The sequence below is a fragment of the Ammodytes marinus genome (genome assembly GCF_949987685.1).
Source record: "Ammodytes marinus genome assembly, chromosome: 14".
NCBI lineage: Eukaryota > Metazoa > Chordata > Actinopteri > Uranoscopiformes > Ammodytidae > Ammodytes > Ammodytes marinus.
The window spans coordinates 16,191,959-16,211,534 of record NC_137218.1 but is presented as its reverse complement, the minus strand read 5'-3'; the positions used below and the strand labels follow the sequence as shown (position 1 = coordinate 16,211,534).

General features: G+C 39.1%; 1 protein-coding gene across 1 annotated transcript; it reads right to left on the bottom strand.

The window, feature by feature from the left end:
* Window positions 1-2,547: 2,547 nt before the first annotated feature.
* On the bottom strand, window positions 2,548-16,367 carry LOC307261007 (complement factor B-like; the record flags this gene model as incomplete). Its single annotated transcript, XM_080041443.1, has 18 exons — window positions 2,548-2,730; window positions 2,861-2,910; window positions 3,727-3,832; window positions 4,212-4,312; window positions 4,654-4,733; window positions 4,850-4,988; window positions 5,259-5,391; window positions 5,737-5,852; window positions 6,945-7,079; window positions 7,235-7,354; window positions 11,185-11,316; window positions 11,415-11,559; window positions 13,119-13,261; window positions 13,457-13,543; window positions 14,888-15,067; window positions 15,162-15,347; window positions 15,436-15,639; window positions 16,292-16,367. 18 exons carry the CDS (start codon window positions 16,365-16,367, stop codon window positions 2,548-2,550), a joined length of 2,316 nt encoding a protein of 771 aa, XP_079897569.1.
* Window positions 16,368-19,576: the final 3,209 nt, after the last annotated feature.

Below are 19,576 nucleotides of genomic sequence, written 5' to 3'. Positions count from 1 at the left end.
AGATAACTTTCTTCTCGTGGTAGTTTTGTGTTATCCTTACAAATTCGACAGAAAATGTGTAGGCCTACTTAATATATAATAGGCCTACTTAATGAAGAGAAAAAAATGAACTCTGACAAGAGTTTAAATTTAGAAGCTCACGTGAAATTATTCAGATGATGAATATGTGACACTACAATTTAGTAACAAGGGAGTTTCAATCTCTATAATGCCCTCTGTATAATGTCATATTCAAGTGACAGGATAAGCAGAAGCCATAGATGCATGTAAGCCAGCGTGGTCTTCTTTTCTTATGGGGGAAGAAAGCGTAGGTGCGCAGTCCTTAGTAGTAGTAATTTTCTAAAATGGCCCATAAGGTTGATTTAGAGCTTGCAGAGAGACAGATCAGCCAGAGTTTAAGCAGCAGGATGCTTCATCAGGAATGTGCTGTGTGTGCTTGCCTCGATTCGGAATGGGGAGGGTGGGGACTGCCCCGAATATACTGTCTGTGTCTGCCACGCATATTGCTCTATCCAAACAGTGCTAATCAGTTTAGGTGTAACAGATGGCTTTCTCTCAATTGGTTGGGGGATATTGAAGCCGGTGATGCTCCGGGAATCATGTAGAGGGAATACACTGAGTGTTCCAGGGGGGATTCAATGAGGCATGGTCCTCATCTTAAATGTCCTCCTTGTTTACAGCATCTGAGACTAAGAGAGGGTTTAATTCAATTAAGCCTCTCCCATTCGTCCCTTGCCTCACGCAGTCAGTCTTCCTCCCTCCTCTTCTGCCACCCCTTCTCATTCCACTGGCCTCCTCCCTCTCTTCCAATTAGTTAAAGGGAAACCAGATGAATGTCCCCATGGGATGCAAGTACATCACTGACCCCACAAACCACCACCACCCGCACTAGAGTAGTGGGCGTATCATCATGTCAGAGGGCACTAACATTGATGTTGAAAATTCACCACTGTTCGTTTATGTTAGGACATTTTGCCAATATGCACTTGTAAAGAGAGAATTGCCAAATGGACATTTTCTCTGAGGCACTATCCGATCAGTGTATTGGCTAACAGACCATAGTTAGTTAGACAGCATACTAACATGATTTGAAGCAATAAACTTGCTCTGACCACAGCAAATCATTCATAATGCAATGGCCTTGTTTGCTTGGGGTCTGTAAAGACACGGCAACGAACAACAAACTCGGTTCATTTTCATCTCAAATCCAGAACGAAAAAAAAAAAAGGAACTTGACTGTCCAGTAAATTCAATTTGATCTGATGTTGGCATGCTGCCGGACCAAGTGTCCGCATTGCGCAGGCCTGCACAGAGAGCTGGAAATGGGCCCTGAGTCACTGACCTGAAGGGGAGCTGGACGGCTCCATTAGCAGAGCTGATCCATAAAAGAGTTTTAATTAAACCTTTTAAGGGCTGTAGTAATTATTGTAATCATTCCAATTAAGCACTTTTGGGAAAAGGGTACGAGAAAAATAAATAGTTATAGAAAAATCTGTTATTGCTAATGTATAAGGCTAGTGTCACATGAAATATGATAACAAGTTTACTTAAAATTATATGATAAATACAGGGTATTTATTCCTGTCCTGCTAAGACATGTCACAAAACATGGGTCTGCATTATTTTATCCATTTATCAACAATAATTCTAAACATAAATAATCTTTTCCTGCCGCACACAGTCAGATTTGTTTGCACAGCTTCAACAGGAGACACCACTCTGCCCTCATTTGTAGGACTGTAGCCACACTGCTGTGCCCATTGTACCTGAGCACTGTACTCTCCGTGAATTTTCTCAATTGTGATTGCTGGTTGTCATTTATTTTAGCTGGTGTCTGCATTGTTTGTTTGGTAAAGTGTGTGACCTGTGTGTGATCTGATCAAAAATAAAACTTTAAATCTGTCACAAAGCAATTAAACTCCAAATGCCCAAAATGGGGGCAATATGAATAAAATCACACTATTCACATTTTTATATCACATTAGCAATATGAAGCATATCATGGTAAATCTATTGGACAGCTGTTAATGGATAAAAAAAAACAATGATGGCCGATCGAGTTAATTTATTAGAATAAAATTATCACAATAGAATTAAATGATCACAATTATATAAACAAGCATATAAACACTCAACATGTCTTTTTCAGCTGCATTGAATGGATATCTCTATAGCACAGTGTAAACAACCTGATTAAATCCTTAATGTTAAGACACATGTATACCGTCTCACTGCAAATACTGTGATATCTTTAATCCTGAACTATTTGCATTAGCTTCTCTTCAAACACCTCAAGATCCAGGTCAATGCAGCATTATCGTCTCCTTTACATGCTGGAGGGCCTTTCAACATGCCGAATTAATGATAACTATACACCAATAAAGTACGGAACAGCATAAGTGTAATGACTTTCAATAATTATTTTGCCCTTTGGTGCATTTATGTATGGTTTTGAGAGAAAACTGCCACCACTGTTACTTAAAAATTAACTCACACTATAAACAAAATAAAAGGAAATCAACTGAAAGAGCAATTGGATAAACTCAATCATCCCTTTAGGTCTAAAAACTTAAGTGGCACAAAGTCAAACTGGTCTTCATTCCCAAGGACCTTTTTGAGAAAAGGAGCAACTTTGAAAAGATTAATATGGAAATCTCTGGAGGTGGCATCTGACTCGACGAGACCACCCCCTGAGCACAGGTCCTTGGTTCCCCAGCTGACAACTGCAACCTGCAAAAGACAAGGACTTAACGTATAGGCAAATAACCATAGCTTGTTTTATTTCATTTGTTGTATTTCCCTCCAGGTCATGGTCGTTTGTGATATACTGCTGGGAACATGGGCAAGAGCGTGTGTTTACCTGTATTGTGCGATGCTCAAAGTTCTTAAAGACAGCACCTCCGGAGTCACCTGTTCACAACAAATACACACAGACACACATACACACAGACACACACAAACACATACACACAGACACACACACACACAGACACACACACTCACACACAAACACACACACACACGCACACACACACACACACACACACACACACACGCACACACACACACACACACACACACACACACACACACACACACACACACACACACACACACACACACACAACACACACACAAGGTTGATGGGCCTAGATAGAGTTTTGTTGTAATAACTTTGTATTTACCTACTTATCCTCTTAGGCTAGATGCAGATTGCTCTTTCTACTTTCCATACACAGTCACTTTGTATAAACTCTTTAAACCAATCAGCCAGGGGAAAATAGCATTTGAGAAGCTATCTTGTACTTGCAGCAGACATTACTTTATCATAGTGGTTGAACCCAATGGGTCCCCGGCAGTCAATCTCTCCCTTCTGTTGCCACTCAGACCTCTTGATTAGGCGAACCCACAACTCACTATTTTAGACTAATGTTGCTCTAAACATTAAGGTATAAAACCTAGTTCTACATGTAGATCGTCATGAGAGTTTTCATGACAACCGTGGACAGTCAACAGTTTTAACGGCTTGTTACTTTGGACAATAAAAGGCGTTTGTGTATTTGCACTTTTAAAGGGATATTCTGAGGTGTTTTCAACATGTCCCTAATTTACTAATCTGCGTTCAAACTGTGCGTTGGTGCGATATAAAGTTTATGGGATTATTCGCAGTTTCTCTCAATGGAGGGAAATAACGTTTATGCAGTGCGTGTATTAGAAGGAACATACCTTTACATGCTATATGATCTCTATGTCCATCTAGACCACCAGTGCACAGGAAGTTATCAGTCACAGCCACATTTGAATTTACTGCATGTTTAATGCAGTCCTCTCTCTGAAATTGTGAGATGGAAGAGGAACAATAGATCAAATGACTTTGAGGCTTTCAAGGGACACATAAAGAAAATCAGGCACACACACGAGCAGTGGCGTGCACAGACATTTTGGGGGGCAGGTGCTCATTGCCAAAAAAAGTTCTGACAAACGTTTTTAATCGTTGAGCATTTATAGATGATAATGTCGGCATGGGCCACTTACACTGTAAAAAAAAAGAAAAAAAAAACTAACTTTCAGATTTTTTTTATTTATTTATTTTTTCAAAAGGGCACTTGATTGGGCCAGGGGAAAAGGGCAGGTGCTTCAGCACCACTTCAGGTCTACCTGTGCACGCCACTGCACACGAGGCATCACACAGCTCAGAAAAAAAAACTCACATTAGGGCCGAGCTTAGCGTAGACATCTTTTTCATCTACCATGTTTTCTGTCTTTGTCAGGAAGTTGAGTCCTTCTCGGCTATCCTTGAACAGAATCTCCTCTGTAATCAGAACACAAAAAATACAGTAAATTGTAACTACAAATGATAACCCTGCTTTTGTCTACCTTTGTCTAAAATCAGGAAATGATTGTTTCAGAAATAATTAGGAATTTGCTAGGTAAATCTGTGATCACTGTGAGCTGCACACGTGCCATGTAAGGATGGATAGCTAGATAGGTGTAGCAGCAGTAACTAAAGGGGTGCCAAGAGAGTTGTGAATTTGTGGTCCATTTAGCGGCAACTATCAGATGAGGAAATCAATGTAGGCAGTTTCACACAGCTTTACATAGAAAGGAACACATGTATAAAGGCCAGGCTGTGTGAAGATAGATTAACCTTACCTTGGCGATCGCAGGAGTTGGAGTCACCAACCAGTTGTAGAGCATCATTGGTCTCTTTAGTGCAAGGTATGCAAATAGGTCTGAACAAGATACCAAAAACAACATGATGTGGAGAGAATTATGTTGTAAGTGAATAATATTACAAATGTAACATTTGACACTTGGATTAATCAATTTAATTTTTTTACAAGTTTACCTTACACTCTTGGAGATTACAACTCCTTCTTCCAGTTGGATGAGAGCCACATCATAGTCATAGAACTCCTCCACCTTCTGTCCCACTTTAGCACTAATATTGTAGTTTGGGTGGACAAAGAAATTTTTCACCCTTTTCACTATGAAAGTGATGCAAACAAGTGTTATTATTGTTGTTGCCATCAGAAGTACTGTATAGCAGAAAATCTAAGTCAACCTTAAACATGAGATCAAAATACTTGACTATATTGAAAAATAATGTAAGCCTTAAGGTTAGGTTTTTGATTTTGAAACTTAGAAATGTCCATTACCAGAAAAAGTAACTCAACTACTAAACTTGGATGTCATGTTCGGGTAACTTAAGACATGAGAAAACATGAAACAAACAAATAAAATAAAAATGTCTTTACCTTTGCCCAGTCCATCATCAATGTCAACTGTGATATCGTTAGGTGTAACTCCAAATGGTAGGCAGTGAGCGGCAGTCAAGATGAACTCACCAGACACCAGAGAGCCCATGCAGTTGCTTGCCGTGTTTTCTCTCTTAAGTTTTAAATGACAAATACATATTAAATATAGTTTAGTCGTTGTACAACACACAAAAGCAAAAAGCAATTATGGTAGTACAGTACCGACATTACTAAGAAACAGTTTGATGACTGAAATCCTCCATTATGCTGGTCTGACTGCACCGTTTACAGTTGATCCTAATACTTCTAAACAAAGTTAATTTCCTTTGATTTCATTGATTATGTGATGAACAACAAGCTGCGAAGATTTGGCCCAAAAGCTTATGTTAAGAGTTGCGAGATTCACACTATACAGGCAGCCTTGCAAAAATATTCCACAGAAAAATTGGGATGTGAACTGAAATACTGGAAAATTCACCGTGATCTTAATGAAGGCAAACCAAGGATACATTTTCCTCTTGACTTCTTTTCGATCTTTCATTTTGGGGTCAAACGCCATGTGAAGACCACATAAACCTAGAACTTCGCTTTCATCTGCGATAAAAAATAAATAAAAACAATTGTTAATAAATAAATGCAAATGCATTTGTGGTTATATCAGTATAGAATAAAGGCTAATAATTGTTGAAACTTTAACATTACACTTGTTTGTTTTTTCAAGATAACTAATATTTTTTCCCAGGACCCAAATTACAAACAATTTGGGTGTTAGTGTTTTGGACAATTATATTATACTATACTATTGTATACGTTTACTTAACATTTATTCAGCAGATGGTTTTAACCAAAGCAACCTACAATGTGTTCATTAAACCTGTATTAAAAAATGCATCAGCAAAAGGTATTGACTTCTTATGGAAATAGAAAATATTAAAATTATGAAATCACTAAGAGCCTATGAGCCTAGCTGTTTAAGGCTTTACAAAGGCCCAGCAGTGCTTTGAGCTCAATGCTAACATTCATTGCTATCATGTTCATCAGGTATTATGTTAACAATGTTCCCCATTTTAGATTAGCGTGTAAGTGGGATAACATTTGCTTATTAGCACTAAACTAAACTAAATAAGGTACAGCTGAGGCTGTTGGGATGCTATTAGTTTTAAAAGTGTTTGGTAAAATGAAAACCAAACATCTGGAGTCCTGTCTGAAGATGCAGCCAGTGAAAAGGTTAAGGGATTCAAGTCAGCACAATCCAATAGGTGAATTCACTTTTAACAACAAATATCAACCTTTTGATGACAGTAGGATCGATCTTCTTCTTGGGACCATGAATGTCTGTATACTTTACTTTTTTGGCCTGACTTTGCCAAAAAAAACTTTGCCATGCTTTGGCGCTGAAGGTAAAGTCAGGGGAACACCAACGTTTGTAGGATCTGCCCAGCCCTGCTACATTAGTGGAGTAAAGTTACATATCATATACAGGAACTGATCAAGAGTGATAGTTCTGTTTCCTCTAAAGTACTTTAAACAGGAGAATCGTCTTCTGGCCGCCAGCTATGATGGTATATCTCCTTTAAGTCAAATTAGAGGGTGGGGATGAAAGATGCAAAGGTATAGGTACCTAACACACAAAGTGACATTTTGCTAACACAAATCAGCCTTCTTCCATCATTCCAGATTACTTACCAATTATACTATCAAAGGTATGTTGTAAATTTTTAATATCGTCCATCCTGAAGAAGTGTTGGCCACCAGTCCCTGTTCTGAGGGGAAGCAGGTCTTCATCAAAGATAACAGCTCCAATGCCGAATATATAAATGTCTGTAACAGAATGAAACGTAAGATGATGAATTAGGCTCTCATTTGTTTGGTTCAAAAACATCTGTTGCTGAAGTTGCTATAGCGTTATATTATAACAATCAAATGTTAATGATGATACAGTATCAAATGGAGAAGCAATTCAAAATAAAACTCACCAAGATATTCTTCTCTGGGATTAGTCTTCTGCTCAGCAGTGTCAACAGCTTGGTTCATGTATACCATCTTTTTTATTTGTTCCACAGAAGGTGTTGGTACACCACCCATATTATAAGCACCTTCAGTGAAAAAGAAATGCGTTAAAATGACGGCATTTGTTTTTTTACTGCTTCAATTAAGTACTTACATAGACATAATTCAATTATATGATCTATATAAATGATACTTCACATGTTTATTATATGTTGTTTATATGTTTAATTTCAATTAATTTAAGGGAATAGTCTGACATTTTGGAAATAAATTATTTTGCTTTCTTGCTTGCAGTTAGAGGAGAAGATGGAAAGGCTACCTACCACTCTCACATCAATATAGTAAATGTGAAGCTAGCCAGCCATCTTTAACGCTCACAACACATCCGTTGATGTAGAAATAGTTAAGTGAGCAGCCTCCTATTAGATCATAGCTTGTCATTATTAGGGGGCCAAGCCCGAGTAGGGCTGGGACCGCGTTTTGCAGAGCAACGCGGTTCCCAAGCCCTGCGGGGCAGGGAACCCTATTGATCTTGTAGGGATTATTAGGGGGCCAAGCCCGAGTAGGGCTGGGACCGCGTTTTGCAGAGCAACGCGGTTCCCAAGCCCTGCGGGGCAGGGAACCCTATTGTTCTTGCTGGGACTTTTATTATTCTTTATTCTTCCATGCGTAAAAGTGGTGCTGCAGCCCAAACCGTAAAGGGTTTGGACATGCCACTTGCATGGCTTATCCAGGTCCATGGTACGTACGCAGACAAAAAAATTCAGACTTGCCGGCCACTAGGTGGCGCTATAACAGCAGAAAAACGCATTAGGGGCTATAACTCCCGCACCGAAAGTCCGACAGTCAAAAACTTTATATCCACAGATGCCCACAAGTCAGCTGCATCTTTTGAGATAGGCCACGCCCATTTGCGTATATATACATTTTTCGCCACATCGCAAAAACTGTGTCGGTCACCAAAACATACTCCTCCTACAGTTTTCGCCCGATTTGGACGAAACCAAAAGCATTATGCTCTAACAACTCCCACGAGCAAAAGTTGGTCAAATAATTTTTCTACGACCATCGGAAGACCAAACGGTAGCGCTTTAAAGATTTGCGAAAATCCGTTAAAAAAAAAAAAAAGAGGGATTTTCTTGAAACTCAAGGGAGACTATCATGGGGCATACCTGAGCCTATGGCAAAAATATGGGAAAGAAATTTTTATGTGGGCCGGACTTATTAAAAAAAAGAGTTTTTAATTTTTTTTGCCTGTTTTCGCCATTTTCTAAGTCTTTAGGCGGGAAAATGGGAAAATTCAAAAAAGTGTCTTTACAATGGAGAGGTTGACAATTTCATTTTGCTATAACTCCCCAACCAAACATCGCACATTCAAAAACTTGACATCCACTTGTTCGGTACATTGAGCAACATCTTTCTATCAAACACAGTTTTGCAAATGTCATCCATAGGGGGCGCCAAAACCACAAAAAGCAAAGAAAACGCGTTTGGGGCTATAACTTCCACACCAAACATCCCACAGTCAAACACTTTATATCCACAGATGCCCACAAGTCAGTTGCATCTTTCTACATAACACAGTTTTGCGAATGTCATCCATAGGAGGCACCAAAACCGCAAAAAGCAAAGAAAACGCGTTTGGGGCTATAACTCCCACGCCGAACATCCCACATTCAAAAACTTTACATCCCCGGATTCCGTGAAGCGAGGGGCCGGCGCTGCGGACGACGACGCCCGATCCCGAGTCGCGTGGGAGGCTTGGCCCCCGTTCACAACTGCTTGCAGTTCTAGTTCTTCTTATTATTCTTCTCCACATAAAAGTGGTGCTGCAGCCCAAACCGTAAAGGGTTGGGACATGCCACTTGCAGGGCTCATCCAAGTCCGTACCCCGTACGCAGACAAAAAAATTCAAACATCCCGGCCACTAGGTGGCGCTACAACAAAGGAAAAGGCGTTTTGGGCTATAACTTCCGCACCGAAAGTCCGACAGTCAAAAACTTTATATCTACAGATGCCCACAAGTCAGCTGCATCTTTTGAGATAGGCCACGCCCATTTGCGTATATATACATTTTTCGCCACATCGCAAAAACTGTGTCGGTCACCAAAACATACTCCTCCTACAGTTTTCGCCCGATTTGGACGAAACCAAAAGCATTATGCTCTACCAACTCCCACGAGCAAAAGTTGGTCAAATAATTTTTCTACGACCATCGGAAGACCAAACGGTAGCGCTTTCAAGATTTGCGAAAATCCCTTAAAAAAAAAAAAAAGAGGGATTTTCTTGAAACTGAAGGGAGACTATCATGGGGCATACCTGAGCCTATGGCAAAAATATGGGAAATAAATTTTAATGTGGGCCGGACTTATTAGAAAAAATAGTTTTTCAATTTTTTTGCCTGTTTTCGCCATTTTCTAAGTCTTTAGGCGGGAAAATGGGAAAATTCAAAAAAGTGTCTTTACAATGGAGAGGTTGACAATTTGATTTTGCTATAACTCCCCAACCGAACATCGCACATTCAAAAACTTGACATCCACTTGTTTGGTACATTGAGCTGCATCTTTCTATCTAACAAAGTTTTGCGAATGTCATCCATTGGGGGCGCCAAAACCACAAAAAGCAAAGAAAACGCGTTTGGGGCTATAACTCCCACACCGAACATCGCACATTCAAAAACTTTACATCTCCGGATTCCGTGAAGCGAGGGGCCGGCGCCGCGGACGACGACGCCCAATCCCGAGTCGCGTGGGAGGCTTGGCCCCCGTTCACAACTGCTCGCAGTTCTAGTTAAATTTAACCCTAGAACACTAACCAACAGTTTTGTAACACCATCACTAATGTTGGGTAGGCCTATATTTAACGCAATATAATATTCCCAATAAGAAATACTTATTTTGGGTACGAGTAGGGAGATGGTGAATTAGTCAGCACAGGCTATGCGCACCTGTACAGTGCTGTTTGTTGTGGGAGATAGAAGTCGTCATTTAGCCTGCTTGTTTTTTTGTGGTTTTTAAGTATAGCTCCTAATTTTATTTAATGTAGAAACCTGGCTGAGGGAAGGAGAAAGAAGTTACGAGAGAGCGAGAGAGAGAAACAAACGGCTATACCGCAGGCATAAAAGTCTCATATAGGTATGCGATTAATTTAGATTAATTAATCACAGAGCCTGTAATTAATTAGGCCTAGATTAAAAATGTTCATCAACCACTGCCTTAGACGCATCCTTAGGATCTTTTGGCCAAACCGCATCAGTAACACCAACCTGTGGGAACGCACCAATCAAGAGACAATAAAGACACAGCTGATAAGGAGAAAGTGGAGATGGATAGGTCACACGCTAAGATAAAGCAAAATGGCAATAGCCAAACAGGCACTAACATGGAACCCACAAGGCAAACGGATTAGAGGGAGACCCAAAAACACCTGGAGAAGGAGCACAGAGATAGATGTGAAAAAGAAGGGACTGACGTGGAAACAGCTGGAGAGGATGGCCCAAGACAGACAAAGGTGGAAACGATTCATCAATGGCCTATGTTTCGAAAGGAATTTAAAGGCCAAGCAGCTTGAAATTTAAAGTAAGTAAGTAAGTAAGTAAGTAAGTAAGTAAGTAAGTAAGTAAGTAAGTAAGTAAGTAAGTAAGTAAGTAAGTAAGTAAGTAAGTAAGTAAGTAAGTAAGTAAGTAAGTAAGTAAGTAAGTAAGTAAGTAAGTAAGTAAGTATTATTCTTTTTTAATCGCTTGACAGCCCTAACTGGTATCGATCTTCTTATTTAACTTTTGGTAAAAAAAGCAATAAAGTGTAGGCTATTTTCTGAAAATATTGAATAATTCATTTAAATTAAAAGTGAATGAAGATTGTCAGTGTCATTGCAGTGTCAGTCCACAATAAAGCCAATACAACAAGGCTGAAATTACCATCTGTAAAAACGATAAGGACGTGACGATGATCCTTGAAAGCCTCTTCTTTAACTCGTTCCTTTATAATAGCCATTCTCTCCAAGAAGGTCTCGAAAACTTGTTTCAGATTTGTTCCAATACTGTCTAGGCCTTTGGGTCCAAACACAAACAATTACACAGTAAGTCATAGGCCTAGATCAAGCTGTATAACAATATTTCCGACAACATCTCTCATTAATTTGACTCACCCTCTTTTTTAAATTCTCTTATTGCTTCCACGGCTTTTTCAAGAACTATTTTGCCTTCCATAAAATCAAGAATCTTGACAACTTCAGTAATTTCAGAGGAGAAAAAGACAACTTCATAGTTTGGAGTCACGGTAAAGGATGCAATCTGTGGAGACATAAAGAATATCAGGTAAATACAAGGCACATGCCATTTGAATTTTATGAACTTTTGTCAATGTAAACACCTCCTTACCTATCAAACTGCTTATGGTTTTTATTTTGTTGAGTAAATGATTCATTAATCTGCAGAAAGAAAATCCTGTAGTGTGCATTGACAGCAAGCCAAGGCCTTGTGCCAAGAAGCATGAGTCAAGGTTATGATGTGTAATTCGTGATTAAATTTACTTCTAATGGGCTGTTGCTCTGGCAGCCAAATGGGATGAAATTATGTGTGTACATGTTAAGTGTACAGTGTGCACCATATACATTCTGAAAGTGTGTTGAAAAACATGAAAGCGTTCATATGTCAGCTCACACAAAATGATTGCACAGTATATGACTTCAAAAAGCAGAATACACTACTTCCAATGGGATCAGTATCATGATAGTTTCATTGCTAAACTTTTGCTTGTTGTATAGTAATAGAAGACATTTATTTACATGCTTTAAAAAAAGTTAGAAATATCTCTGTTGCAGATGTTTACAGACCCAACGAGTAGTTAATCATATGACAAAATAATTAAACTGTATCAAAGTCCTGTCCAGTCCACATGTTTAAAATTAATTATAATAAACTGATGTTTAATCCTGCTCCTTTTCAATACAGTGTTCTTTAAAAAAAAAAAAAAAAAGTGTTATTCTAAAAAAAACATGTTTCTTTTCATTTTATTTATTTTCTCCAGAATTACCATTTTAATTCTAAATGCCATTTTTTCATTAAAAAGTCCACAGGGAACAGAGGTTCAGGTGATTGGCTATTGAAATAATCTGAAGGAGCGGGCATTTGGCTGGTTCACAAGCAGAGTATTTGGGCAGAAAAATACTTAAAAGCTTATCAGTATAGCGTAGTCTCGCACAGCCAGACCAAACTACAGCTAATAGTAGCGTTGTATGGTCTAGATTACCAAGGGAAGTTTATTTGTATATCACAATTCATACACAAGGCCATTCAAAGTGCTTTACACAGCTTACTTCCGGGAAGATTTTGTGTATGGTATGGATCGATAGGTTACTACTACTACTCAACCGCCCCACAATGTAGCCTATTGTGTCTTTTCAAATGACACAGAAGTTTTTTTTTATTTTTTTATTCTTAATGGAAGGTGATCAGAAAAAATAAACTGTATAAAAAAGTGAAGTGATTTACGTCAGCTGAGATGCTTCTGTAACGTAGCTATTTTACATTTCACTGTGAGATTGGGTTGGTATACTTAAGTGTAAATGGTCCGACGGATCTCGCACACACAATCGTTCGTTAAGTTGACAGAATGTAGTACATGTTGAGTATGTATTAGGGAGGACGTTAGTAGGCCATTTCGAACACAGCCTAGTTGTCTATATCTGGTTAGCCAGACTAGTACCGTGACATTTCTGACCCTTCAGCAGCACTCTGGCTCTTTCTGCTTTGCAAATTCAGCAGGGCAATTCTGTGGCTCCATTTGGATAAAACTAACTCCAGTGTTATTTTTCGTTTTTTAATCAAGAAGATAGCTGTTTGTTTCTTACCTTTTTAATAAGGGCTATGACTGCATCCTTTGCCGAGTCAACTTCTTCCTCTGTAATGCTTTCAGAAATATCCACTGCGATATAGATGTTAAGTGTCCCATTTTTTGAAATCCTCAAAATTCTCCCCTCCTGTGTGTCGTCACCTGAACAATACAAAACAACAACTGTTATTGGGCCGAACACAAAAAGTTGTGATTGACTTAACTTAAACGTAGGACAGAAAAAACGATTTTTACTCATTTAATTTGAATTTACAAAAATATTCTCTAAAGGCAAAAATTATCAGATAGCGATGCTATTAAATAATGACAATGATCAGAATAATTCCAGGAACTTACCAATAGGCTGCGAAGTGGTAAGGGTTTCTTTGATTGCACTACCAAATGCCTGAGAAACCTCCAGTGGAGTGTCAAAGGTGTGTTTGTCTGCAAGATGCAAAACAAACATATACAACAGAGGTTTGTGACAGCTACATATTGTACAGATAGATGGAACTTACACACACACAAGTCCACAGAATTGGTGAAGCGTGTTGCCTCAATACAATTTTGCTTGGACTGTTATTCTCTCATCTTGATAATAAGATTTTACTTTAAGGTGGTAGGCTAAGGTGTTGTACTTTATGTAAGCAGGCAGATTGTTTTCCTTGTTTACAACAGAAACGGACTCAGCTGACACTGACCCACTGACTTCCATATAAAAACGGAGGGATTAGTGTTGCACATTAGTTGTAACTTGTATGGAAGTAAATGAGTGTCATCGGATTTTGAAAATAAAAAGCCATCGAATTTTAAGCACTGAATATTTATGCATTGAAATAACGTATGTGAATTTTTTGCAGCATTGAAATAATGTATCTGAATTTTTTGCCTCTGAATTTAACTCATTACATTTTAAACAACAAATGTTCACCTTTATTTTACAATGTTCTCAAATTCAAAATCAAATATTCAACGTTAAAAAATTCAACGTGCCGAATTCAACTGCAAAATCCCATGTATGAAATTCAGAGTAAAACTTTGGGGACCCAAGGAAGAGCAATCGATCATAGATGTTAGATCGCGTTCAAACAAAGGGAGCAAGTGGGAATATTAGCTTGTTGCCTTGGATACCCCTGACTGATGCAGGAAGGCAAATCAGGTTTTAGCCATATCAAACGGCAACGCAAGTAACGATGGTACAAACATGTTTCTATATAGGGAAGAATATAATGGCTAGCATATCTAGCGATCTAGCATCTATGATCGATTGCTCTTCCTTGGGTCCCCAAAGTTTTACTCTGAATTTCATACATGGGATTTTGCAGTTGAGTTTGGCACGTTGAATTTTTTAACGTTGAATATTTGATTTACAATTTGAGAACATTGTAAAATAAAGGTGAAAATTAGTTGTTTGTAATGAATTAAATTCAGAGGCAAAAAATTCAGATACATTATTTCAATGCGGCAAAAAATTCAGATACATTATTTCAATGCTGCAAAAAATTCAGATACGTTATTTCAATGCATACATATTCAGTGCTTAAAATTCAATGGCTTTTTATTTTCATAATCCGATGACACTCATTTACTTCCATAAACTTGTGAGTTCTGGTGACACTGACTTCTGTAAATTAAATTGACACTCTCAGTCCTCCGAATGTTCTAGCATCCCCTTAATTATACATACATTGATCATTGTTTCTATGAGGCTCACAACAGATCTTTTCATGGCAAATCTTTGATCAAATGACACAGAGCATCAACAGCATTTGTAGGTATCAGTCTCACAGTAGCATGCCGGCTCTATGCCAGTCCAATGGCCGTTCTCCTGACACACTCTTTCCTTTGACCCCACCAAAAACAGCTGGTTGCCGTCGCAGCTGTAAGTCACTTTGTCGTCGATATCAAATATGTTCCCTGACCTTGAGGCGCCAGCTGGGATGCCAGGATCATGACAATTATTCCCTGCTGTGTTAACAGAAAAGACCAAAGATAAGTCTTGAAACAGTCAGGAATGACACAGAAGGGGGATTAAGACAGTAGATCTCTGTTCAGGCCTTACAGTCCCGGCTACAGATGGGAGTATTGCCGCTCCACTTCCCGTTTGGTAAGCAGACGCGCCTGTATGAGCCTCGAAATGCGTATCCAGAGTAGCAGTCGTATGTGGTTTCATTGCCCACGTAGTACCTCTCCTCAGAAGGGGAGACGCTCCCTTCCTTCAGCACGGCGGGGTCCGGGCATTCAACAACTGAAAGAACAAAACAGAAAGATGAGAGATATCACATAGAACTGCCAGCCTGAGGCAAGGTGAGACAGGTACCGGTCACATCACTCACGCCTGCATCTCTGATTGGACATTTTTCTGGGTGCTCGGTCCCAGGTGCCGCCACGCTGGCACACGCGTTTCAATTCCGGGTATGGATAGTAGCCCTCGGGACAGCTGTAGATCAAATTGCTACCTGTCTCAAGCTGCTTGGTCAACGTGTAAGAACCTCCTGTAATCTGCACATTGACCTCTGGGCAATCACACCAAATTTCACCTACTGAAGAATTTTAAAAAACAGTGTGGCATTAAGATGGACAATGCCCTCAGAAACATGTTACACATCATGTAATTATTTTAACAAGCTGGAGAAGTACCACATTGCACTGACAAAACTCTCAGTATACCCATAAAGTTGGAATATTGTGATTTATTCTTAATTGTTAAAGTGTATATCTTCTCAAAACTTTATTGATCAATCTCTTCCAAACGCATCACAGTGAAAATTAAACCACAATCAACCTTTGCAAACTGTGTTTTCAGGCTTCAACAAAATTGGGGGTATAGAACAATAGAAGGGTTTTGTAAAAAATGTTGCACCTTGGTCAATTGTGTCATGATCCTGCCTGGGCCTCCTTGTCTCTGTTTTGTTTTTTGCCCTTTTTCTTGTCTGGCTTATTGCAGGGTTGGAGCAGGGGTGTGGGGAGTCAGCTCAAGCACTCACAGCTGCCAGCAATCACCAATCAACCGCCTCTCATATACCCGGTCCGACCTTCCAGATACTGCCAGATTGTAGTTTCAGTTCACGCAGTCAGTAGCTCTACTTCTCATTACTTACCTGTTGCAGCTCCGCTTGCATTTTTTCCCCGTACTAATTTTTGTTGTTCTCCTGCCACAGCTCTCCCGGTCTGACTCCCCACGGCTCCAACCTGCACCAGCGAGCACTTCCACCCCGGACTCTTCTACCCGCTTGCTCTGGATTCTTCTCACCCAAGCCCTGGACATTCTCACCCAAGCCCTGGACATTCTCCGTTGCTCTCTCCCTGGAACCTGGCGGCAGTGGCGAAGTGGGTAGGGAGTTCGCCTCTGGTGTGCAGGGTCGGAGGTTCGATCCCCCGTCTCCCTGCCACATGTCGAAGTGTCCCTGGGCAAGACACTGAACCCCGAATAGCTCCCGATAGTTAGCTTAGTTAGCTTAACACCCTAGTGCTAAGCCTACCCTGCGTGGTAGCTGCTGCTATCGGTGTATGAATTTTCATTTCACTTTCCTTTATTTATTCTCGAAAGATCAATTGAGGGTTACCCTCTTTTACAATGACGTCGAGATGTGTGTGTGACTGGGTGAATGTGTACAAAAACAATGTAAAGCGCTTTGGGTCTGTGATAAACGGAGATATAGCGCTATACAAGTCCATTTACCATACCCTCCCCAGGACAGTTGGATTCCCCCCCCCCCCCCCCCCGGATCCCGACCCAACCCCCAGCTGATTCTTGTTCAATAAACCGTCTTAAACTAGTGCTGTCTCAGCGCCTGTGTCCTCCCTGTCCGACCGTAACAAATTGAACACGAAACACACATTTTAGGGTATTTCATGCATAGGACGAATATCTAATATTACTTTTTTAAATTTTACTCACTCATTAATATTGAGTATGGCAGCTTGGGCACTGGCGATATGTTTTCTTTATGTATGGGAGCAGCTATACCTTGACCGTATAGATGAAAGACAAAGGGTATGTGCATTAAGTGGTTAGAACCATAGAGGTTAAAACCTCTGTGATGACTGCGTCCAGGAAACCGCTCAAGCAGGCCAAAACCATCACTGAGACGCCAGTGATGGTATGGGCCAGTTTTCATTATGGAGGAAAAAGGCCATTGGTGGTGGTGCTGGATGGAAACATTAACGCCTTCGTGCATAAGTATATCCTAGAGAACTATTGCCTCCCACAAGCAAAAAAGGTCTGGGAACAACTTTAGGCTGCAAGACAACAACGCAAGACCACATAGGGCTGCTGCGGTGAGATAATCACTTGATGCAAAAGGGTTGTAAAAGTTGCCACGGTTTGCTTGCCCCAATTTTTACACAGTTTGCAAAGGTTAATTGTGGTTTAATTTTCACTTTGATACAATATGTTTGGATGATATTGATCAGTACAGTTTTGAGAATATATACACTTTATCTATCAAGAATAAATCACATTATCACAATAATTTCATAAAAAGAGGTTAAAATTTGTTTATTCCAACTTTTTTGGGCGACCGTGTAGGTCTCCATAGCATTTTGTATTGTAAAAGTTGATTCAAATGTAGGCTTAAGAGTCAAGTTGTATAGCCTTTACATTTGTCCGTACTATTCATATCAATTGGCTTCAACGCTTTAGTGAAAATAAATTATATATTGTTCAAAGTTGGCACTAGAAACAGAGTTGGAAGAAAAGTCTTATCTCACATTTTCACATGCGTTTGAGTTTATTGAATTCATGGTGACAGTTTTGACAACTGAATAAAAAGCAGAATTTACTTCAATTTAGAATTATTGAAAATCTATAGCCCTATAAAATAAAATAAACATACCAATTCTAAACAAAAGGTAGTGTGCACATTTACTCACACACACTCATTTCCAAAACTTACACCATAATGTACATATGGCCTACATAAGTGCCTTAAATGCAATAAAATGTTGGGAACGTTACTTTGAAAAAGTAATTAGTTATAGTTACTCACTACTTGTTCCAAAAAGTAACTGAGTTAGCAACTGAATTACTTTATAATAGAAGTAACTAGTTACCAGGGAAAGTAACTATTTGCGTTCGCCTACTGTAAAAAAAAAAAGTTGTCAAAATTTGGAATTTTCTGAGCAGTTTTCACAAGTCAGTTGAAATGAGTAGAACAGATAGGCCTACTTGTAGGCTACATAACTTTCAATATTTATTGCACATCAACAGACAGCAAGAGGTTTATCCTGCACTTCAAGTATTTTGTTCTCAACAAAAGTAGTAGAGGAAACTGCTGAATGTACCGTGCTGACAGTTATAATGTCATCCACACTGAATAAAACACAACTTAAACTTGCAGTGTGTAGAATTTTGGATTTTATTTCCTAGCAGATTTTGTAGAAAGTAATTATAATATCCATAAGTACATTTAATTTAGTGCATAATAGCTGAAAAAAATGTTTTGAATTATTTATTTTTCCCTTAGAAAGGGTCTCATATATGTCCATATTTCTGCATATCTTGGACCAAGGCCTAGTGCAGCCATCTTGAAAGTGTCATAGTTGGAATGTCATCAGGTGCATTGTTTAAAATTTAGAATTGTTCTTGTCCTTGAAGGCCACTGTAGCTTCTGTTATTATTCGAAAGGGTTGGGGTTACCCAGGAAGCGTTGCATTCTAGAACTTTGTAGAACTTTCTTGATGATGTCATATTACACACTGCACCTTTAAAACACACCGGTCTCCTCACTAGCAGTTTGTGTAGTATGGACCCAGGGGTGCGTTCGGATTACACAGTTTATTCAATCAATTCATAGTAACGGACCGCATTTAAAGGTGCAGTGTGTAATATGACATCATCAAGAAAGTTCTACAAAGTTCTAGATTGCAACACTCCCTGGGTAACCTCAACCCTTTCGAATAATAACAGAAGCTACAGTGGCCTTCAAGGACAAGAACAATTCTAAATTTTAAACAATGCACCTGATGACATTCCAACTATGACACTTTCAAGATGGCGGTACTAGGCCTTGGTCCGAAATATGGACATATATGAGACCCTTTCTAAGGGAAAAAATAATAATTAAAAAAAAAAAAATCAGCTATTATGCACTAAATTAAATTACTTTCTACAAAATCTGCTAGGAAATAAAACCCAAAATTCTACACACTGCAGGTTTAACGTTCAGTAACGATAACGGTGTTGTAACGACGGAAAAAGTAATTAGTTAGATTACCCCGTTACTGAAAAAAGAGTGGCGTTACCTAACGCCGTTATTTTAAACGGCGTTATTCCCAACACTGGCCATGTCATATTAAAAATTTCATGTAGCATACCTGTACACTTGAAATAAAATATTGAGAGTTTATTTTACTTTTAATATTCAAATAAATAATTGTTTTCAGTAATATTAAATTGCTAATTGCCATACATTGTTTTTATTTTAATCATTCAAACTATTGACCAGTTAGGACAATATTGATTTTTTTGAAAAG